Raw genomic sequence first — 24,283 nt, forward strand, 5'->3', positions numbered from 1 at the left:
TCCATGATCGATTTGCACTATAGAATCGTGTGATTTGGCGTGATTTAGTGGTCAAATAAGCAGCTAATCATGGTAAGTGCCATGAAAGTGTGCATTTAAATGTGAAAAGGCACCAAAAGGTCTATAAAAGGGCCAAAAACTTACCATTTCAAGGGTAATCCGAAAATAGAAGTTGGGACTTTGGGTTTGAGAAATTCCAAAGTAACTTTCACTCTCTCGAAGCCTTTCCAAAAATCTGTTTTACACTTTTTGAAGTTTTCTCTCTATTGTTTTGTAATTCTAGAAAGACAAACACCAAGTTACTTGTAATTCCAAAAGTGAGTCGGGGTTTGTTTCTGTTTGATGCAAAACATCAACAAACATTTGGTGAAGATTCATCAGGCTTCATTGTATCTTGGAGGTGAATTCGTGGTTCCCCTTGCACACGATTGGTCGGGGGTGAATATTGCCTCAAAGAAAGCAACAACATGCCTTGAAGCATCTCAATTTCCATTTTCTATCTTCTCCACGCCAACAATTTCTCCAACAGACCGAACCTATCATAACTCAGCCACCAACCATTATCTTGAAAGGGGCTGAATCTTCTTGTATTATTCTCCCAAAAAGGATAACCCAAAACCCATTCTCTGATTTTTCATTTTGCCTGAAGCCATGAAGGCACAAAATGAATGAAATGCCAAAAGTCTCTTCCCCTACTTCCCCTTTCACCAAAGTGAATTACGTGAGATAGCTTTTCTCACAAGTCAATTAACTCTAAGGTGAGTGGCAATAAATACGACCACCAACCCACATCAAAGCAAAAAAAATCTATTCTTATACCATGTAGATTCCACCTTCCTACGAAGAGAGAGAACCCCAACACAAGTTGTTGAGAACACTTTGATCATATGATTTTAGGTCTGATAAAAAGGGCTCTTGATATGCCAAAGCTTCTTTTAGGGTTTGCTAACATTTTTCTTTGTTTCCTTTTTAAATGGTGATATTTCATTAGAAACGCAGGCACACAACAGTGATAGTCGGGACACCAGAGTACAAGTGAAAGAGGGGAAAAACACAACCAAGACTACAAATTTCAAGTGGAAGAAAATAAGAAATCTCTAGTTCTGAACTAGACACCACAGATATAGTGGAATTGAATAAAATTACCCTCCACTCTATCAAAAATCTCATCAATAAACTCCGAAAATCTCTAGGGATGGGGACAATCTGATAACATTGAGGGAATCACCCTTCGCTATCAAAAGTTTGGACCGTTGATTTTTGTAGGTGTTTATCTTACGCACGAGACATCAGTCTCATGTGGGACCTCAAAATTGATTGTCACCATTTATCATTTATTGCCTGTCTACACTTTCTCGACTCTTACGAGGATGCTAAGGCTGGGACAGCCAAGCGAGTGAGAGTCTTAGTCCCGGTAGAGTCCTATCATTTCTCCACATAAAAGAAAACAAACTTGTAAAAAAAAAAAAGATGCTACAAAGTAGTAAATTGGAAAGAAGGGATTGAGCCTCTATTTCAATTTCAATTGGTAAAGGATTTTGTTCTTCAACCCTGAGGTCAGAGGTTTAATCCCAGCTTACCTACTAAAAAATTAATTAGGAAAGAAAGGACATGAGAGAGAACACTGGAACAGTAGGAACCTTCTTTCATCTCTTACTTTTAATGGCTACCTTTAACAAATGAAGAAATTATAATTTTCCACCAAAATTTTTACTATACTTGATTTGTATATGATGTCAATTTAATAAAGTTTTATGTTAATATAGGAAAACTCGAAATCAACGAACGATGGACCCTGGCAAGCCTTTTAGTACATCCCTTAGAGCATAGAAATGATTATCACATTGATGATCAGAAATCAAGTTGCTTGAGAGTACTATGGTCTGAAAATGTTCGCCAGCGTGCCTCTTCCATAGAGTGTAAAATTCTTTACCTTTACCACCACCATTACAAGCGTCTTGCCTTCGCTTTAGAAAGTACAGTGTTCCAGGAGTGAACAGCTCCTCAGGTGCAGCTCCATCCTGTTTAACAATGGCAGAATCCTTTGAAAGTGGCTTGGGTAAAGGGTTCTCGACAACACCTGATTCATTTGTGATTGAAAGTTCTGCCATGGAAAGCAAATAACAGATTAAACACAAATTTTTGCACTTAGTTGTGTAGAAAACAGAGCAGCCAAAAAAAGAAAAAAGAAAAGACGCGTGTATATATCAAATTAGGTTGTTATGTGTGGCTAATGAAACACATGCACATTGTTGTATCTATGTATTAGACAAGTAAACCTAGTCAATTCATTTTGAACTTTGAACGATGCTGTCAAAATGCGCCAGTGTTTTTTGAAATCTCAACTTATCAGCTAATACAAGGTTTTCTATTTGTGGGTGTCTCACCATTTCTTTGTAAAGACCAACAATCTGTTCACAATGGTGGAAAACTGTGGGTGGTTCGAAGCTCAATCGTTGAGTTGTACAGCAAGATATGTGATTTGTCATCCATTAATATTATGGATAATTTTTGTTGCTAAGATGTTGCTTTGGTTATTAAAGATTTGAGAATGTGGGTAACCAATCTTCTCCATTGTGTTGCGCCAATGCAACTTTGCAACATCCGTATACAATTACAATCTGATCATATGCACTTGTTGTCTTCGAGAGAATGACTGAAAAATATGTTGCATCTTTGGACGGCTCTGATGGGTGGGAATTTATAGCAGGGTAAGATCAGAGAATCATTATCACTGTTCTGTCAAATGGAGTTTTCAGGAATTAAGCCGAATCAATTCACCATTTGAACTAATCGAAAAGGTTGTGGCTTTATAGGTACTCCTGAGTATATAAACAGATCCATGTTCTCTGCACCAAAGCCGAGTTTGAATATGATATGCTCTTGAGGGTAATTCAGTCATTGATATGTACTCGAAAAACGGAAGAATCAAGGATGCGGTGAAAATGTTCAATGTAATGCCAATTAGAAATCTCATATCTTGGAACGCGATGATGCTGGAAATACTGTTGGTGGACCTTGGAGGAGCGCTTTGTTTTCATTCCAGAAAATGAAAGAACAAGGGGAGATACCTAATGATTTCAAATTGTCAAACGTACTAAAAGCATGCAGTGTTTTAGAAGCAATTAATGAAGGAAAGCAGATCCATGCTTTTCGGATCACAAACGGCTTTTCAGTTTCGTTAACCCGGTCCAGGAAAGCTGGAATACATATTGATGGATTTGTTCCTTCAAAATATGATGGGCGTGTTTGCAGATTTTGCTCTTGGGAGTACGAAAAACAAATTCATTCCTATACCATTGAAGTCCCTTCTGGTCTAGATTTTTCAGTAGCCAATTTCATTGTTGAAATGTATCTCAAGTGTGGATTAACACACGCCGCAGAACAGCCATTCGGTGAAATATTGGGGGAAAATGTGGTGTCTTGGTTAGTCATGAATGATTACTGAGTTGGAAGACATGATCATGGCGAAGGGCAATCCATCTACTTGGAAGAGATGCCATCGGAAAATATCGAACCTGACAAGGTGACCTACAAGGCGGTAGGTATTTTTCAGGATTGTGCAAAGACTAAAAAATAAAAAAAAAGGGCATTATGCCAGCTTGTCTGATCTCCTCAGCCATTAAAGCCATTTAAATGAAGCTGAGGATCTTATAGAGAACATGCCATTAGAAGTGTAGGTATATGGCAGACATTGGTAGGGGCTTGTAGAATATATGGATATTTCGAAATGAGAAGAGAAGTAGGAAAGGTTCTATTGAGATTAGATGGGGTGACCCCTGTAATTTTTGTGAAGATGTCTAATCTCTATGCAGATGCAGGTGAGTGGGGAGAGTGTAAGAGGATGAGATGGCTGATGAAGAGGAAGTGAAATAGAATGGCTTAGAGCAGAAACCAGGTATTTAATGCAAATCCATGGGTTCATGTATCACAATCAAGACATTCTCATTCATTAACTCCATAAAAACCTAGTATGTTTCTAATCGTCACAGTGTATTGATTACAATCCAGAGACTTGGATCTTCCGGTCAATAATTCGTTATTCCGATAAGCCATTCGAACCCGAGACTTGTGGCTTTGTTCGTATCATTTTCGAAGAACTTAAGAGCATAAGAATGGTTTCAATCGGTTTTTAGAAATGCGGATGCGGGTCAAAATGCAGCCAATAAAAATCCTCGTCGACTCAGCACGGACGCGGCCAATAACGCAGTTGACGTGGCTGAGTACTCGGTTGACGTGGTCATAACTCGGGAGAGTCAAAGGAGTTTTTATTGACTATGTAGGGAAAAACGCGGAACGTGGTGGCAAAACACGAAATGCAGTCAAGGGAAAGGGAGTCGTCTCGGGGGAGTCCACGATGACGCGGAGGAGTTAAAAACTATGGTTTCAATTTCAGATTAACAGCAACATACATTCACAAATCAAAATAAACTACACAATAACCAAAAGCAGCTAGAATTTTCATGATCTAAAGCTTTTAAAATAACTCATTAATAGAAAATCAACTTATCCATATAAAGCTCCAAGATTAGGTTTTAATCAAAGGGGAATCAAATCCTAATAAAAAATTAGATTTGTATATAAGTTTATCAAAAAAATCAGATCAACGAACTAAAGTAAAACTATGGCCCAAAAGGTGTCCTAATAGGATATAAGACTAATGGGATTGATAGGTTCAGGGTATAAAACATGGGTGATAAGATTGAAACTACTAGGTAGGGCTAAGGGTATGGGGAAAAATATGGGTAGGCTAACAGGAAAAGAAATAAAGACTCTGCACCTAGAATGGTGTATTGGGCCTCGGGCGTCGTTCTGCTCTAGTTAAGTCTCGAAGAGGGAGAAGAGGATGGCTGGAGTATAGAGGTAAGGGGTTGATTTCAGCTAACATAAATAGAGAGAGAGAGAAGAATACAGAATCAAGAACAAGAAAGAGATCAAGATCAAGAAAGAAGGATGATAGGAGTAGAAAAGGGGAGCAGTTTATGAGCCCAACAGTGGGGGAGATATGGGAAGGGGGTATCTTAGTGAGGGAGAGGAGAAAGAAAGGGAAGAAACAAAAGGGAGATGGGGATAAATAACTGACCTGGAGTCACACTAGGGTTCTCCTAGGCATCACACCTTAGGATATGAAGCTTCACCCTATCACTTAAGATTTCCGTAATAAAAATGTAGACCCCATTTTAAGCACCTACCGCTTAAAGAATTCAAGTGATATTGGTGGAAAAGGGACCATAGTACCCCTCCAATTGCTAAAACAACTTAAAAGAGACATAAAAGGACACTTAAAAAAATTAGAATATGGACCCTACGATGGTCCCCATCAATATAGCTTGGATACCAATTGACATAGAACAAACAAGAGAAAGGGATATTTTTAGGCCTTGGGTTCAAACTTAGGTTAGCTACACTATGGGAGTAGGTAAGTGTTAAAGGAACATGCTTAGGAAAACTTAGGAATAATAAAATAAAGAGGAATGATAGATGCAAGGGCCCTCTTTATGCAAGGGCTAAAGAAGGGCCCTTGAATAGATCCATGTCATTTTTAAAGTCGGTTGAGAAACTGAATTCGGTTGCACTTAGCGACGTGGATCTATTCAAGGGCCCTTCTTTAGCCCTTGCATAAAGAGGGCCCTTGCATCTATCATTCCCTAATTGTTGTGACAGATTTAAAAGGAGGTGACAAATCTGGACATATCTGAGATTTAAGGTACTTATGACAGGGGAAGTGATCTATTCACCCCATTTTCTTCCTTGTGCCAGCCCCCTCTAGTTTGTTTATGACTAGCTTTTTACAATACAAGGGGCTGACTCAAGGAATAAGAAATAAAAAGGGGTGAATATATCATTTCCCTTATTACAGATCTGAGATAAACAGGTCATACGTTACGACGGTATTGAAAGATTGGTGACTGTAAGTGGATTGTTTGGCTGGGAGTGTATTGTTGGCTCGAGGAATAAGTTGTTGACAGGTGCCAATTATATATTGACATGTGTCAAGGCTTGTTGACAGGTAAGGCTACTGACAAGTGCCAAGAGACAATTGGCAGGTGCCAAGACAGCAGACAGGTGTCAAGAGACAGGTGGTAAGTCTGTTATGAGGGAATTGCTGCAGGTTTTAAATGTCGACTGTTGGGAGTTTGAGAATAGAATCTATGACAGACGATAAGAAATAGCTTTGGTGGGGATTTGGGACATTAGCAAGGCAACAGATAGGGCTTAGATGTGTAATAAGGGACAATTTAGGGTAATGACAGGTCAAACAGTCTAGGGGAGTGGATTGTAGGTGCACAATTTTGTTACAATTTCGGGATTTAGGGGCTGGGTTGATTAGATTTGGTAAGGAGGTGGGTTTTAGCGTAAGTTCAGATTTGTAACATGTGTTAGTAAAGGTTCTTTAAAGGAACTTGGGCTGTAATGGTTCAAGATTGCAACAAGGAAAGGGTTTAAGGGGGTCTGAAGTGAGGTTTAAATTAATCATAGGTCAGGTCTAATATTTTAATGTATGCAAGACGCAAGTGATGTGTTCTTGATGGGTACAAGGCTTGAAAGATAAAGGGAACGGGATTGGTAAAGAGAAAAGATAAAAATCGGGTTTCAGTGAGGGTTTAACTTAGAAACTAAATGAAAATTATATCGTAGGAGTTAAAGTATTGAGTTTAAAATGGATCTTGATCAGCTGTAGGGAGTAAGTGGCAAAAAGGGATAGATTTGAGGTGGAGAAAGGCGTACGGTAACTAGGATGGGCGAGTAAGAGTGTGGTTAAAAGAATTAAGGGGTTGAGTGGATGTTGGTCGATGGGTTAAGGTACGAGATTGAAGAATTGTTGATGGTGGTAGGGTGGAGGTTGATCGTAGGTTCAGGAATGTTTGGTAATTATAGGCTTGGGAAGTAGAGAAAAAAATAAATAAAGAAGATGGAGAAGGGAGAATAAAGCAAAGAGCACAAAAGTCACTAACCTGGATCTCCTTGGCAAAGTTATCACGCCAATCTTGAGTAAAAAAATATCATTCAAGTGTGTGTAAAAGGGAATAGCCCGTTACAAATTTATATTATATAGGCAAAGATAAATCTCACAAAAATATAAAGGACTACAAAAGAATGTAACAAAAATCTAATAGGAACATGTCAAATGGCACAAGACTAATTTAGACCCTATTAATTTAATAAGTCTGCATTGACTTGGACGTAGGATCTTTTAAAACTCATGAAAATATTAAAATGGCCACCTTTGTCACTTAAGTGACATGAGATCACCTCATGTCAAATGTGTATATTTGTTCCCACCTAGTAGGGATACCGGCATCCCTTTCGATAATACCCTTCAGAATTGATAATGACACTCTGACATGATAACGACACGTCTAATTATGATACCTCCTAAATGATAATGGCACTAAAAAAAATGAAGAACATAAGGGATGGTCCCTTCAAATTTATCACATCCATCCTCGATCATGCAATAGGAATAGAGAAGTGGATCCTTCAAATCCTCAATGAGAAACATCGAAAAATCCATTGGACACATGTCTTGCACGAAATGAATGGTACTCCAGGCCTATTCTGGTCCGCTTTCTGCAGTCTCGTTCCTTTATCAAGAGTGGCACAGCCTCCTTGAATTGACATTGCATCTCCTCTAATGTAAATCACAATCTTGCATTTTCTTTTGTTAAAGTCGTCTCCATGTCAAATCTCATTTGTCGCACCTGTTGTATTTGCCATGTAAGTTCCTCGACTTTATTTTTCAAGTTAGTTTTGACAACTAGCAGATTTTCATTGCTCTCAATCTGAAGTCTGCATTCTCCTTCTAGGAATTGCTCATCTCCATGCATGTTGAATAGTTATGGCCTTTCTGATTCGTAAATAATGCTTGTGAGACAAGTATTAGCAAAAAACGACTTTGGGTTGCTATAATTGTTGTTGTCTACCACTGTAAATCTGCATGCTCCGTGGGAAGGTTCGAAAATTGTGACCCTAGTCGTGGTTGATTGCATCTTGCACTTCTCTCATCGAATCTAATTTGCCGGGGATCTCCTAGGGGATCACATAAGAGAAGTCAGCCAAGACCTCTTTAACCACTAGTCATACTTCTGGGGTGGTTTATTATTATCTAATTTCGCAACTTCTTTGGATATGACTGTGTAAACAATGCCAATCTCTTTTCTTTCGACCTAGAACTATTTTTAGGTGAGCATGTTGAAGGCATTCTCTATTGGAGTTTTAGGCTTCACACAACTCTTAAGAACCTCGAAAGACATCGGTTTCAAAAGGATCTATTTTGCATTGTGCATAAATTGATACATGTTTGCTTTCCCACTGACATACGTCTTTGTCATACATCCAAGGACGTCCCAAGAGTATGTGTTATGTTCAAAGGAACAACATCACACCAAATGGAATCACTACAAGCACCAAAAGTAATATTAACTAAGATGTTGAGTAACCGGGAGCGTAGTGTTGTTTACCAATGCAGTTTTGTAGGGCAGTTAATTCAATTGTGACATTAATTACAATCAGTCAATGGTAGTTTTGGAGATGACATTCATACTGCTACTTCAAATAACCATTTGAACCTAGGCTCTGGTACCAAGATGCGATCGATGGGGCTGGAATATTCAATGTAGGGTATGTTGGCAAAAGGGACACAAGATGTAACAATCGAATCAATCAAGGATGCATGTGGGCCGCCAGGTTGGACAGAGTGTTAGTCAATTCCACATGACTGGTTGATTTCCAATCAATGAGAGTTACTCATATTTCCCGGACATGCTCCAATCATTGTCCGTTTCTTGTGGGATTGACCCTGGCCCTATACCTTCTGTCAAACCTTTCACGTTTCAAGGGATGTGGACAAGTCATGAGAGCTTCTTGGATGTGGTCAGGAATTGATAGAATATTCAGTTGCTTGGCTCCATGCTTGATGTGTTGGCCATAAAACTCAAGAATACCAAAAAAGTCTTGGAATTTGGAACAAAGCTTATTTTGGAAATGTTTTTAAAAATGTCAAATACAAGGAGGATGTTTTGAGAGTGGAAACTTTACATTTGGGGGATCCTAGCTTCGTGAATTCAGATCTACATGAAGAGGCAAGAGGTAATGAGGCTATCCTTTAGGAGGAGATGTTCTGGAGGTAGAAATCCATGTAGAGATGGCTTAAAGAGGGGGATTGAAACACAAAATTCTTCCATGCTTCTATTCAAATGCAGAGGAAATATGGTGGGATTAGAAAAATCAATCATGACAAAGTCTGGATGATAGAATGCTGGATGTTATTCCCAACATTGTCTCAGAGAAGGATAATAGCATGCAGGTTTTTGGCGTTCCAATGGAGAACGCGCCACGGCTGGAAATTGTTGGGACATCATAAAAAAGGAGGTAGTTGAGACTGCCATTGCCTTCTTTGCAAGATGTAATTTATCTAGGCTCTATTCTTCAACTATGAGCACAATGATTCCCAAAGTATTATCTCACAAAACTTTTCAGATTTTACACCTGTCAGTCTATGCAACTTCATCTATAAGATTTTTGCTAAAATCATTGCTATAAGACTTGCAAATGATCAAAGTTGCCAGTACTCCTTTGGTCGGGAGTTCCAGAGAATGGTGGACGACACTGGACCAAAAATGATGCCAAATGAAAAACTTACCTATCCACTTAGTTATTATAGCACTCAATTAAACACAAGCAGGCTGGTTTAAAGTGTAAAACCAGTGGAGGGATGAAGGGAGATTGGATATGCCCTGACTGTGGATACTTTAACTTCAGATGGCGAAGTAAATCCAGGCAGTGCAATTTTGGAAAAGGGAAAGGTAAAATCCGGCGACCTAGAAAGTCATCGGAGGAAAGATCCGAAGGGGTTTGGCCAGATTCTGGAAATATCATATCTAGTTCCATTGATGGGATCCAACCCTCGCTATCTCTGGGAAGGAAGTGGAGGATCGTAGCACCCTTCTCAAATCCTATTTGGTTGGCAGGTCAAAAGGGGTTAATTGGAACCTGATGGATATTTGGAACCGAGCTAAAACCCATTGGAATATTCCATCTCTCCCTAGGCCGGGTTTTTTCGGTCCAAATATGATCTTATTTATTTTTACCAGTGAAGCAATGGCCACGAGGGTCTTGGAGATGGAAGCCAAAGAATGTGGAAACTTCCTCTCCTCTCTATTTGCATGGAGCCCGATTATCAAACAAGAGGAAAAGGCGATCTGGATCAATTTTACAGGGATCCCTCTTCATGTCTGGGCGACATCAACGGTTGAGGCTTTGGGCCGGATTTTTGGAAAAGTATTAAGTGTTAAATTGGAAGGAACGACTCTTGCCTCAGTTTTGGTCCTTTGCTCGAAAACGGATGAGATTGTGCCTTTCGTACACATTCGGGTCCAGGACACCATCTTCAAAATTGACATTGACCTTCGTTCTCCTAAGCGAATGGATTCACTGAATAGTGTTTCTCCTTCCCTGTTTGATCCATTGGATTCGGATCTTTTGATCAAGCCTTATGACCGTCAGCCTGTGGTGCTTTCTGAGAAGCAGAGCCCTTTGGGTAAGAGCAAACATTTTAATCTACAGACAGTTGATGGTGGAGGGACTCGGCAAAAGAACTCGGCACCGACTCAGTTGGGTCAACCTGGTGGCTCTGATCAGGGCGAGTCCTTTAAGCTACCGTGGAAATTTTAATTTCAAAATCAGCCGCCTAAACAAGGTGGTTTCAACACTGTTGTCATGGACAAGCCCAAGGAAAGCAGCATGGATACTTCTATAATCATGAAAGGCCAACAGAGGGGATGTCAAGGTCAGCATATTAAAAAAATCCGTAAATCAAAAGCACTCAAAATAATGGGGAGCTTTTTGAGCAACTCTCACATATCCTCTCCAAAATATGGGTTGATCCGGATGTGTCAGGCTTTACATCACCTGATGGGTCGTCAGGCCTGGAAAAAAGCCTTATCCTCTCTTCAGGTGTAACTTTATGGATAATGATCATTATAGGTAGTATGGGTTCCACTCCGAAAACAGTACACGTGATGCAGATTTCTAGGGAAGAGTGTCTGCGGTAAAGAATAATTACTTTTTCGGTTTCCGTCTCAAATAGTCTTATCAACGCCGTATTAAGCAGAGGGCGGTGGCTTTGTTTTTATAACCTCGTTTAAAGCATAGTTACTTGCGTAGTACGTTTTCGCATGTCTGGAGGATCCGATGGAAGAAGTTCCTGCCCCGGGTTTTGAGATTGTTTTCTTTTCGAAGGTCAGAAGGCTGAAAGACTGTGGAATTTTTCTTGGGCAAACTGAGCTAGTGTTCTCTAATTTGATTTGCTTGGGGGTGTAAGTAGCAGTGTTTTGGGAATTTTACCTTGGATCTTGGGTAAGGAAGCTTTTTTGGAAGTCTAAACTTTGGACTTTTGGGTAAGGAAGTTTTCTTTTTGGATTTCTTTTTGGACTTCCAGGGAGCAGGTGATCGATCTGATAGTGGTTATGAAATAGGTTTTAGTTGTTAATAGTTTTAACATGGCAAAATAGGTTAATTAGTCAGATGGAATAGTAGGATTTATTAGCCTTTAATGTCAATGTCTGGTGTGCTATCAATAGCAGAAGACCCTCGAATAGCTTGAGAGACCATGGTCTTTCGTTCTATGAGGCAATGATGTCGGTTATTTAACATTGATTGATGGCTTGATATGGTGGTGGGAGAAAGAAGCATAAGGCTTCTTCTTGAAGGAAAAGGTGAAGATGATAATGGGTTTATAGAGGAGCTTTGGCAGCATGGGAGAAGTGTTTGATGATCTAGAAAACAGTATTAGGCCAGATGATGGTAAAAAGCTGATTGTGGTATGGAAAAGGGTAAGGATTTACCTACGAGGTTTTGGTGGTTTGGATTATTTCCCAGCCAGTCTTGTTGATGTTATGTATTGTGAATGGGAACCCCTGGTCCCCGATGTAACTCTCATAATATCAATAAAATATGTCAATTTTCAAAAAAAAAAAAAACTCACCTATCATTTGTTGGAGTGACATAAGGGATTGGTTGTTGGAAAGATTTGCACCAACTCATCAAAGATATGAAAGGCTATGTTCCAGAAGGGTTCAAGTGGGAAAGCCAAGAAAACTAAGGCTCGTGCTGTGATGCAATCTGTTTGTCCAAGGATCCAAACAACTTGACAGGCATACTAGGCAAAGAAAGCATACAGGAGACAAATTACTTCAACCATTCAGACCGAGACGTGTGAGAGGATTGACTGAGCGAAAAGTGCTCAACTAAAAGCGACAAACGAGAGTCGCAATCGTCATCCAAATTTGATTATGACGATAGCACGTGACTCGCTCACATTACTACCTGATTCAAAAAACGGATATCATCCTTCAAAGTTGGTTCTGTCAGGAGTTGGCCCGTGCACATTATATGAGGATGCCTAGAAGTAGAAAGTTATTCGTTAGAGTCAGCAGAATCTTCAAAGGACACCCAAGGATATTAAAGAATTCTTGCAATGGTAGGATGAAAAGTTTAGTTTTTAAAAAATTGAATAATTCTTCGAACACATGCCTGCTTCCTATTTGTAGATAGGTTATTAGGAGTCGTTTGCATGTAGGATTAGAAGTTGTTTGCAACAAAGATTAGTGGTTGTTAGGTAATAGGATTAGGAGTCCTTTTTTTATTTTCGAATGGTTTATTATACCTTTTAGGCCAATTGGCCCTGAAAATAGAGAATTATAAATGAAATTTGAAGTTTTTTTATCTGCTTGGGTGTGATACTCTTACCCTAAGGTATGATACCTTAGATCCTATGGTGTGATGCCGAGGAGACTCTTGGTGTGATTCCATGTTTTTTATGATACAGATTTATTGTTCACAATCTCAACTCCTCCCACGTGCATTTACCTAGAATTCTATTCACAATAGTTCAAAAAATCTGTTATCAATTAAAATCTGTTACATAAGTGTTATTATTTTAACAATTCTTAGTTCGCCATTCATCCAGATTTATTATTAGCCTTTACCTTATTATTTTCTAAACTATTTAGCTTGTAAACCTAACCCATCCTATAAACTGCCGAGATCTGTCTTTTTGCTAATAACTGCCATAACAGTCATGAATTGTCTAAATACAGCCTCATTCCTCAGCCTATTCAATCCAGATTTGAACCTATATTTATAAAGATATTGTTTAGATTGCTTTCGTACATCACGTGGCATCAAATCGGCAAATTAGCGATCCCTTGGTAACCCTCCTATATCAGTTTAGAATCAAAGCTACATGAGAAGTGATTCCTTGCAATCCGTCCTATATCAATAGGTATCAAAGCTACATATATAGCCTTCCCTTCCCTTACCTGTTCTGCATCATATTGACATTTTAGCATTAAGATTTAATAATTGAAAAGAAAAAATCGTGCCCTTGGAGTCTAGAAAGACCCAACATACGTTGATGTGTATTTTATCTATCAAATCTTCTGTCCCTTCCTAAAAATACAGGAAATAAGCAATCTATATACCAGCAGATACACCTGTGTAGATGTTACACATGCGACGCATGCATTTTTCTCTAACATTCACATGTTGAGTAGGTTACCCTGACCCATATCCATGTCAGTGTTTTTCAAACTGTGTTCGTAGTTAGATCTGTATCCTTTATTTCTGTCCTACGAATTTAGGACCAAGGGTAGGCATCACAATGTACCCCTTTTTTAACACAATCCTTTGGTTCATCTAAAAAGAAAATGGGATTGTCCATGTTTCCTTGAATGATTTGGAACAGTTAAAATCCAATATGGATAAAGGATGATAATGAATGAAGCATCTTGGCATCTAGTCAGAGAAAAAAGTTGACAAAACCATGTCACAGATTTACAAACAAAGCTGTGGAAACAAAATTATATAATCCACTGAGAGAAAATGACTAATGCGTAGATAAAGACAAAAACTGAACTTGAATTATTATTATTTTCAAGTAAGATAAAATGATAAATTATAGCTAATCACAATAGAATAACCAAAGAAACTCAGATATTTGCTCCAATTTTCATTTCTTCCATGCCATCTTTACAGATAGAGACTAAAACCATAGTGTTGATGTTTAAATTACAGATCATGTCCTCAGGAATATTGCAATGCAAGCACCGAAAAAGTCCAAGAATCTATAATGGCATAAAGGCAATGCAAGCATTATGGCAACATAAGGAGAATCTCTTTCAAAGGTTGGTATTTTCCATAATTTATTCTCTAAAAGAAAACTAGCTGGTTCAGCTTTCACAGCACATCCGAACTTAAAATTATTTTACTTCGTGTGCACCCCATGAGCATAGTTGATAAACTTATACGAGTCAACTCCCGAGTCGAGTCGATGAGCTTTCAAGGCGAGTCACTGGGTCCAGCGACTCGCCTCTATTGAAGACTCTTACAAGTCATCTGGTGAATTGAATGAGTCGCTACGAGTCGACTCGAAAAAATAAGTCTCTTACGAGTAGAGTCGAGTCGTTGGGCCTGGGCTTTCTTGTTTTGATGGTTGAAAACCTGGAAGTTGGAACTTAGAACTTAATTATTTTTGTGCATGCAAGTTACAAGCATATAGCTATTTATATTTTTTGGCTTAGTGCTTTATCTATGTGCTATTGGGATTTTTTTTTTTACATGCTTCATCTTTTGATTTATAATTATATTTGTTTCAATTAAATTTATGTTCTTGTCAAAAACTCTTACGAGTCACGAGTCAAGTCATGGGTCATAAAATTAAGAAATTGAGTCACAAGTCGAGTCACGGGTTGACAACTATGCCATTGAGTTTCCCAATTGCTGATTTCTGACTGAATTCTACGATAAATCTGGAGCATTCGGCATTTTTATTTATGAAGAGCTGGAGCATTCTTCTTGAAGCTGATCTTCTGTCTAGCTAGTATGTCATTCGCTAGTCCTTGACCAGTGCTTGAATCCTTTTCCATAACTTCCTGAAGCTCCAAGACTATTTCAATAGGCTTTATTTTTCCATATTTTTATATAAAAACCTTCAACTTAAAGTATGTTATACAGGAAATTGAAGAACGATGGCATCCATATTAGAAACCTAATGTGAAAATGAAAAAAATAAAAAATATGGGACTCCCAAATTTTTCTACCCTTCTTCTAGCAATTTAAAACATCTGCAGATGCGTCGTAATCCCTAACCTTCCTAAGATAGTGAGCTGATGTCTAAAAATCAGAGGGTTATTAAGGCATATAAGCTTTGTTTGTACCAATGCTACTTGACCATGTCATGTATATTAACATAAAATTGTACAGGAAACACACAGATTTCCTCATGACACAGAAAAGAAAAGGTCCCTATGTATTGTATAGCCAACATTCAAACATAATAACGAGTTCTCAATAATTATTAAGTTTGGTCACAAAGAAGCAATATATCTTATATGTTATTTCCCTAACTGCTCTGATGGAAAAATATATACTAGGGCTCACCAGAGGAATTTGTCTTGTTCCTGATCTTGGCATAATCAGCAACTCTCCGAGCTACATCTTGTACTGAGGACACAACCTGCTTAGCATTTGTTAGGAAGTCTGTGATACTCTTACAATCTTCCTTCTCTAAGACACTCATCCTGGAAAAAAAAAAATAGGTATAGTTTAAGTAACTAGTGCAAAAAAAACCAAGGACACACATATACTAGTACACGTGGACAAAGTAAAAATGGGTATGTGGCAGCTCAATCACTTAAAACCACAAAGAACTACTTATACTCTTGTATGTAGCTACAAAAACAAAATGCACAGACATGATTTCAGCATGGGATCTGTTCCATATCAAACAAAAGTGACAGCTATAAGATGCCAGATATTTTATAGTTTCCAAGTGATTTTCCAAAATCTATATTTCCCTTTTAACAGCATAAAGCATCTCGAGTCTGCAAACTTTCTCTGCCACATAAGTGCTTGAAACCAGTGTTTAACAATGAGGATGCTGCACGGAATGCGGCCGAAGAAAATCCTAGTTGACTCAGCATGATGCGGTTGAGTACTCGGTCAACATGGTCATAATTCGGGAGAGTCAAAGGAGTTTTTATTGATTCTATAGGGAAAACGCCGAACACAGATGCGGCGCAACACGAAACGCGACCAAGGTAGAAGGGAGTCGACTCGGGCGCGGGGTTGTTTTAAAACTGTGCTTGAAACTAAGAACTAAACTGCACCAGAAGTTCCTGCAATGCAAATAAAACTTAAGAAAGTCTGTTTTTCATAGGTTTGAACGGCAAAACCAAGGACTTTCATTCTCACCACAGATGCTCTTCTCTAGCTCAATAGTACAACACTAATAGATTACTTACCAATCATCAATCTGAACCTCTTCGCGGCATTCCAATGAAAATTGAAAAGGAATGAACCAGAAAACCTTTTTAATACAACCAAGATATCCTTTAAAAAACCATATAGCTCACAACAAGGGACAGTTGGTCATATTTCATGGACTCTCTTACTGGACGCTTCTCACCTAAGGGCACATGTATCATTTTTCAAAAGTTCGTAAGCATGGAAATGGAAATTATTTTCTTGGACTGAATTTCAAGCACTGGAAAACCTCATATCCAGACAAAAATTCCCAGAAAATATTCCCAACAGCCTAGAAGGTTCTTCATGAAAGAAATTCCTACCATTTAGTTGTGATTTTAATAATCAAAGATTTAATTATATGTAATTTTCAAGCTTCCTTGATGCTTATGTTGCACATAACTTCTGAATAGAAGAAATTACGAGTTGAATCAAAGCCTCCAGTGACCCTAAGGCCTTGTTCGGATTGCAAGAATTTTTTGGAAAAGTTTGGAAAGGAAAAATATTTCTAAAATTTCCAAACGTTTTTACAGATGAAAAAAAATAATTTGAACCAACTCTATTCAATTTTTATTAGGGTGACCTTCAATTTATGATAATATCCCTTAAAATTAACTATAATCATGCCATTTTCCTCTAAATTGTTCAAAGAAAAAAATTTCTAAGAAAAAACTTCCGTCAGAAATGTTTTTCTTGCAATCCAAACAAGCCCTACTGGTTTCTACGGTACCCAAAATCAGTTTCTAGGAAACTGAGTAATACTCTGTGAACAAACTAAAGTTTGACTTACCAATCAGTTTGAAGGATTTCATTCCTCAACCTTGTTAATGAAGCTATACTTAACCTAGGAATTATATCATCCTGCAAGGAAAAGGGAGAATAAAAGAAGAGAGCTACAATCAAGACGACATATACCACATGAACAAACTTGAGCTTAATTAGAAATAAACTATTGTGTCTAAAAACAACAACTAATGCCATGAAATAGAGTATGTAAAACATCAAGCAAAACCTGCAATACAACAGTTGAGACATAGTTCGCGCAGCTTTCAGCAAGCTCTTTCGACACACAAGGTGGAGTTCCAAACCCAACAGCAGAAACAATGTCAGGACTAAACCCCAGCTCCTCTTTTGTCTTCTTTCGAAGCATTATTGCAAGTAGTGCGGCTGCAGCACCACCAAGTGAATGGCCTACCAGCCTTAATCTAAATCCCTGTGCATGAATTAGGCTCAATAAACAAAAAAAAAGAAAGCTTTCTTAACCAAGGTTTAAAATTTCAGTTTCAGGGTCGGTTTCGGCAATGGATAAAACCGAAATTCGGTAATAAAAAAAATTCAGCCAGGTTCCAAAATTTAGGCCGAAATTTTGGAACAACTAAAAAAATTCGGAAAAAAATTAAAATAATAGAAATGGCCGAAGAAATCTGGGTCGACACTGAATTCAGGTACTTTTGGTGTCGGCCCTGGCCGAAATACTGAAACATCGGCCTAGAAATGGCCGAAATTTTGAAATTTCATCCGCAATCTGGGCCAACACTGAATTCATGTACTTTCGGTGTCAGCCCTGGACGAAATTTTAAACCATGTTCTTAACAAGGTGACGGAGAGCATGACATCTCATAGAAAAGAAAGCAACCTCTTCCCTCACCTCATGTTTCTCCAAGCATTTCCTAATGGTTCCCATCTCATGATGAAGAAACCAACGAGCAGCTTCGGCTGTCCCAAAGTGGGTTGAAAAGCCATCAAATGTGACTTCTTTATCACTAGACGAAACCATATCAGTAATCAGGTCATAGACAGTATGTGTCCCACGGATTCCAAGAATTATTAATTTATTGCGGATATCAGCCCCTATATAATAGCCAGGCCTCATAACGCTGGAATTTTTAACGAACTTCAAAATGTTGCTTTCCCGGAGCATGCAATTGCGTGCAAGACTGGCAGTATTTTCCTTATAAGAGCCTTTTGCCAATTCACTGTGATATATGAGGTCTTGAACCTACATGGCAATAGATCATTAGATTAGCGAGCTATCAAATTCTATTTATGTATTACAAAAAAAATATAAAAATACAGTCATCGATTTTAAGTTGGGACAAAGGCTTCATTAGCTGACCCAAACTAGTTGGGGTCAGCTAATGAATCCTTTAGAAAATTTTCACATAGGAGAGCATGTCAACTTTTTTCTTTGAATGGTAATTAATTGCATTAGAAAAAGACCGAGATGGTCAAATACAAAACAAGAGAGAAAAAATTAGATACAGCAAATAAGATATAAAGCAAAAATTAAGGAGGCAAAAAATCGAACAGCTCAAAATCAAGGACAGCATGTCAGGTTTGTGACGTCTAAAATTCTCGCGTTGGTATTTCAATGACAAACATCGATCTGAGAAATTATTTGTAACCAGGGCCTGGATGTGAATAACACCCCGATTCTAACATTGAAGTACAACTATTTTCGTTAGAAGTGATGCCTTGCATATATAGAATTAAAAGCTATATAATTCGTTCAAGTTTAATAGGTAACTTTGGCACCACGAGGAATTCAGTCAATAGTTTTCCTTTCTAATAGCCAAGGTTCGAGAGAGTACTATATATTCAGACGATATCGGCACACCCATGACATCCTCAACTTTATTTGCAGATGCTTGACGAAGATAAATGAGGTATAAACCCACAGTAACATCACTAAGGCTCCAGTCTTGAATTCCAATTTTACTCCGCTGAAGGCCTCCAAGAATCTCTGCAATAGATCGACCGCTAGGTGGGATATTTTCCTTATCATTGTTACCTGCATGTAAATGTTGAGTCAGTCTCTCTGACAAAAAAAATGAAAACTGTATATGAGCTAGCGCTTTCATCATGCTTGCCAAATCAGCAGTGCACTGCTATATTTTCAGAATTTTGTTAGATCTTCCATATATACCAATATTTTAAGTTGTACGAAACCAACTAATGCTTCAAAAAAGGAACAATAAATTGACAGCTAGTGGATAGCACAGATTTGTCAATTTATATACATTTTTGCAGTTTGTTCTCATTTCCATATAAAAACTTTTAGAACTTAAACAGTCCTACCCTTTTCCAGGACATTAACTTTCTAAAACCCAACAAAAATATTCCAGAAAATTGAACTAAAAATGACCAAAAATTCCTACTTTCTCTTCAAAAGTCATTCTTTCTTCTCTAATTTCTGATTTTACATATTGATTTCTGTCGCATCGGGGAGGATAAAGGAGGGCATCCTATATCTCATTACTTTTCAGGAGCTCAACCAGCTATGGTTCTCATCCTAATCGATGTCAATGTTACTTTTGATACTAGAATGATGATGTAGAACTTCAGGACGGCCCAGTACGCGGGGTCTGGGGAGGGCTAGATGTAGAACTTCAATGGCTGAAAAATAGTCTCAAGGAAAACTTTGATATGACTGACCTGGGAGAGCTTCACTACTTCCCCGTATTGAAGTTCAAAGAACAGAGAAAAGCACAATGTTAGCTTTTAAAAGTATTCGATAGATCTCCTTAGCAGGTTTTGCATGAAAAGCTGCAAGCTACAATCATCTGACAAGGTATCATCACACGGGTGCTCCATTGGTCACATACAAGAACTATAGAAGTGAAATGAAAAAAGGAACGAGTTAAATTCTAAGCAAAGTTTTGTGATGATCTAATCTTCGAAGGCCCTGTCCGTTTCAGATTGTGACAACCGATGGTGAGGGCACCAACCGATTATTGGCCCAAAATTAAACACAATTTTCGGCCAATAATCAGTTGGGGCCCTCACCATCGGTTGTCACGATCTAAAACGAACAGGGCCGAACTGTGATAAAGATCGGTCCTGGTAGAAAAAAAACTAATACACTGACAAATTCACTATTTTATTTATTTTATTTATTAATTTTGTTCTTTCTTCGATGAGACCAATAGAATTCACGCTCTGAGACCATGTTAAAGTTGAGAATGGATCACCCAAACTCACTTTGTATGGAGAGAGGAGAGAATATTGGAGAAAAGAGAAGAAAAATAACAAGGGAGAAAATGAGGAGAAAGGTAATCATGACCTCTTCCCACATGATCTTTTATAATATCCAAAAAAAGGTGGCCCGGTGCACGAGGCTCCCGCCATTGCGGGGTCTGGGGAGGGCTAGATGTATGCAGCATTGCAGCCTTACCCCTGCTTTGCAGAGAGGCTGTTTCCGTGACTCGAACTCGTGAACACCAGGTCACAATGGAGCAACCTTACCGTTGCACCAAGGCTCGCCCTCGTCTTTTATACTATCCACTTAACAGAAATTGCATAGTATGCTATTAGGTCCATCCAGTGATGATCCCTATTAGACTGAAGTAAATAAACTAAGGCAAACATTTAAAGAGTCAACTAAAACATAAATACAGAAGTGCCTACACTAATTTAGCTCTCTAACACAGTGTATCCAGTTTGCCAATTCGCTCATGATCCAAGGGAAGACCATCAATAAGCAACAAAGAAGATCATAAGAGATGTCACAGGATACTTGGATCCCCAATAAAGACGTCAGCTATAAGGGTAGCTAAAAGACATTGAATATTTAACTTTAAATAAATGAAGTTCAGAGAAAATACTGCCTTAGAATTGATTAAGCGTCATATTAACTTGTTTCATTTCATTCATGGGAAGAAATAATATAATGGAAAAAATGGAAATGAGCATTAAAAACTAAGCTAGCATAAAAAATGCAGAATGAATACGGAATTAAACATCCACAATCCAAATGAGTAAAAGCTCTCGGCATTGTACTTCCATGTCTATAGTAGATATCGATTATTTGACCTGCAACAGTTAGCAAGAGATAAAAATTTATCAAATGTATCACGTAGGCTGCAAATTATTGCCATATGACATCCATTGATCTATGATGCAGTTACACTACGAGTACGGAACAGAAAAAGGAGAAAAATGAAAGGAAAAACGCTTTAAAAGAGGTTATATATTATTGACCTGTTGGCAAAGCCCGCCTGCACAACTGCAAGGCTGGCTCAAGTGCTTTCGTGAGCCAAGCAAGTTCCACTTTCCACTTTTTATCGCTTAAATTGTCATCTTGAGTACTGTACTTGCTAAGTCCTGCACCCTGATTTCTCTGCTCTTTTCGTTCAGGTTCCAATAACCCACACGACCCATCCTTTCCCATTCTTGAATCATCAATTTCCACCTTCTCGGTTTTCGACCATTGCATCCGAGAATGAGTAAGGATACTAGATACAAATCTTTGATAACATTCTTGCTTCTTTATAAGATTTATACTCCAATCTGCCCAATTGAAAAAAGGTTAAAAAATCAAATAAAACAACCAGAACGATTGCTTGTAATCAAATCGGCATCCATAAAATGAAAATTGTATGCATGAAAAATGTGAAAATTTGAAAGGTAACTGACATTACAAATCCAGCATAAGCAATATATAGAAACAACAAGAAAATTTGAGAAAAAAAAAAAGGTAAAACATTATTTTGCAAAACTAAACTAAATAGAAAGCATGATATTCTGATCTTTTAAATTTAGCCACCTTCATGGCTCAGCATTCAATAACATAAATTAGACTTCCAAAACAAAGTAATATGATTATGCAAAACCACATTTGCCAAAGTGGGAAGTGAGTGCGAGAAATGACGTGGGAAGCGATTGTTTTAGAAAAGAGAAAAAGCGGGAAGCAAAAAGCCCTAAAGATATTAAAGAAAAAATATGTAGGAAAAGTCGTTGAAAGTCAACATGAAGCATGTAATAATCCACATTGGAAGCAAACAAGAAGTATATAGAAAGAGTATGATTGTAGTAGCTTAGAAAGGAAGGGTTAATATAAGTAAGGATTACAAATAGAAAAGAAAACTTAGCAACTAATTAGAATTACAAGTTTGAGGAATTTAAAAGTTCACACGTTTTTTTTTTTTTTTTGAATGGTTAAAGGTTCACAGGTTTTATTCCTATATATATTTGATATTAAACTTTTGGAAAAAGATCCACGTAATTTTCATTTGAAATTTGAAGACGAATATCCAAGTTTTAAATGCACTCTTTTTTTTAAATACAGGTATACACCCCTTCATCGTTGTCAAAAAGAAAAAATATTCTTTTAGTAATAAATAATTACCTAAATGGGAAGCGTACTCTCAATTAAGAAACGCGGAGAAAGCGTTTGGGAAGTGAGAAGAACTTAACTTCCAAAACGAGTTTCTTGGGAAGTGAGCTTTCCATCCTACTAGTAAGTAAGTTTTTGGTAATGATGTGAAAAACACTTCTAAAATGGGATCCCATTCCGAAAATAACGACGGGAGTGAAAATGACCGATGATTGGGTCATTTTCCATGTTTTTTTTTTTTTTTTTTTTGCATTTGTGGGGATTCGGGCTCTCGTTTTCGTTTTCTTGCACACGTGTCGCAATAGAGGATCTCGTGCTTTTTTACAAAAGGGATTCCCGTTTTGCTAGCAGCCCTCTAAGAATAACAAATCAATACATTCTGTGAAAAAAATGAACAGCCTAGCATTTCTGAAACCCTAGAATTTCTTCAGCATGATATTCTGATTCTTAAATTTAACTACCTTCATGGTTCAGCATGATTCTTTAAATTTAACTACCTCCGTGGTTCAGAATTCAACAACATTAATTATACTTCCACAAAAAATCAATAAGATTATCAAAACAATGCATTCTCTGACCAAAAAAAAAAGAACAGTGTAGCATTTCTGAAACCCTAGAATTTCTTCTTGATTCACATGGAAAGAAAGTAAAAACCATAGATTTCTGAAAATACCTCAAACTTTCCAAAGATTATCAAAGCAATGGATTCTCAAACCAAAAAAAAAAGAACAATATAGTATAATCATTTCTGAAATCCTAGAATTTCTTCCTCACTCGCATGGACAGAGAGTAAAAAGTAAAAACCATAGATTTCTGAAAATACCTCAGACTAAAAACCATAGATTTCTGAAAATACCTCAAACTTTTCAAAGATTATCAAAGCAACACATTCTCTAACAAAAAAAAAAAAAAACAGTATACCATTTCTAAAATCCAAGAATTATCTGAAATTACCTCAAACTTTCCAAACATTATCAAAGCAATACATTCTGTAACAAAACAAAGAAGAGAATAGCATTTCTAAAATCCTAAAATTTCTCATTCACTCACATGGAAAGAAACTAAAAAACCATAGATTCCTAAAAAATACCTCAAACTAAAACCAATAAATTTCTGAAAAATACCTCAAACTAAAAACCATAGATTACTAAAAAAATACCTCAAACTAAAACCAGTAGATTTCTGAAAAACACCTCAAACTAAAAACCATAGATTTGTGAAAATAACTCAAACTTCCCTAAAAAATAAAGGGTTTTCAGAGAGTAATTTTTTTACCTAGACGATGGAAGAGGCGAACGGGGGATTGTTTTGCCATTTCTGCGTTTGGGGAGAATTGTGTGTGGGCGTTGGAGGTAGTGTTTGATTGGTGTTATGAGTTAGCAAATGATTAGCGTTGTGTGCTAACGTGCACTGAACAGTGGGAACATACATATTGCCGATACGGAGACATGTGTTTTGGGCAGCGGACGATGGGGTTACTTGGGAGAGAAGTACGGAACACCTGAATTGTTCTGGAACACTCGGTCCCTTTTAAGCATTTGAGGGTATAATGGTCATTTTAATAAATAAAATTTTTTTTTTTTTTTTGGGTTTTAAATGTTAATCTCAAACCTGATCAATTCTAGTGTTACGTGTAATCAAGACCGTTGATCTGGTAGAACACATGAGGCAACCCACATGGGTCTCGGTCCCATGCCAAAAAACTACAAAAATAAGGGCCGGTTTGGATACCTCCCATCTGTATTTGGATTTGAAATTGAGTTTTGAATACAAATTGAATAGATCCGGCCGCTCATGTAGAGGGAGACACAGAGGGAACGGGGTACTTCCTAGTGGAGGGGAGAGGTTGAGGAGCAAAGAGGG

The 24,283-nt window shown here is 37.8% G+C and overlaps 1 protein-coding gene across 1 annotated transcript; it reads right to left on the reverse strand.

The window, feature by feature from the left end:
* Positions 1–1,631: 1,631 nt before the first annotated feature.
* LOC143859315 (alpha/beta-Hydrolases superfamily protein) lies at positions 1,632–23,926 on the reverse strand. The gene is made up of 8 exons (XM_077370041.1): positions 23,696–23,926; positions 21,286–21,594; positions 18,897–19,096; positions 17,954–18,304; positions 17,318–17,518; positions 17,096–17,166; positions 15,442–15,581; positions 1,632–2,104 (listed from the first exon to the last, which is right to left on the reverse strand). Exons 1-8 carry the CDS (start codon positions 23,733–23,735, stop codon positions 1,779–1,781), a joined length of 1,638 nt encoding a protein of 545 aa, XP_077226156.1. The 5' UTR covers positions 23,736–23,926; the 3' UTR covers positions 1,632–1,778.
* Between the last annotated feature and the right edge of the window lie 357 nt (positions 23,927–24,283).

This window comes from Tasmannia lanceolata, unplaced genomic scaffold (assembly GCF_043159265.1).
Source record: "Tasmannia lanceolata isolate RefF3 unplaced genomic scaffold, GAP_Taslan_0.1 ptg000029l, whole genome shotgun sequence".
NCBI classification, from domain to species: Eukaryota; Viridiplantae; Streptophyta; class Magnoliopsida; order Canellales; family Winteraceae; genus Tasmannia; species Tasmannia lanceolata.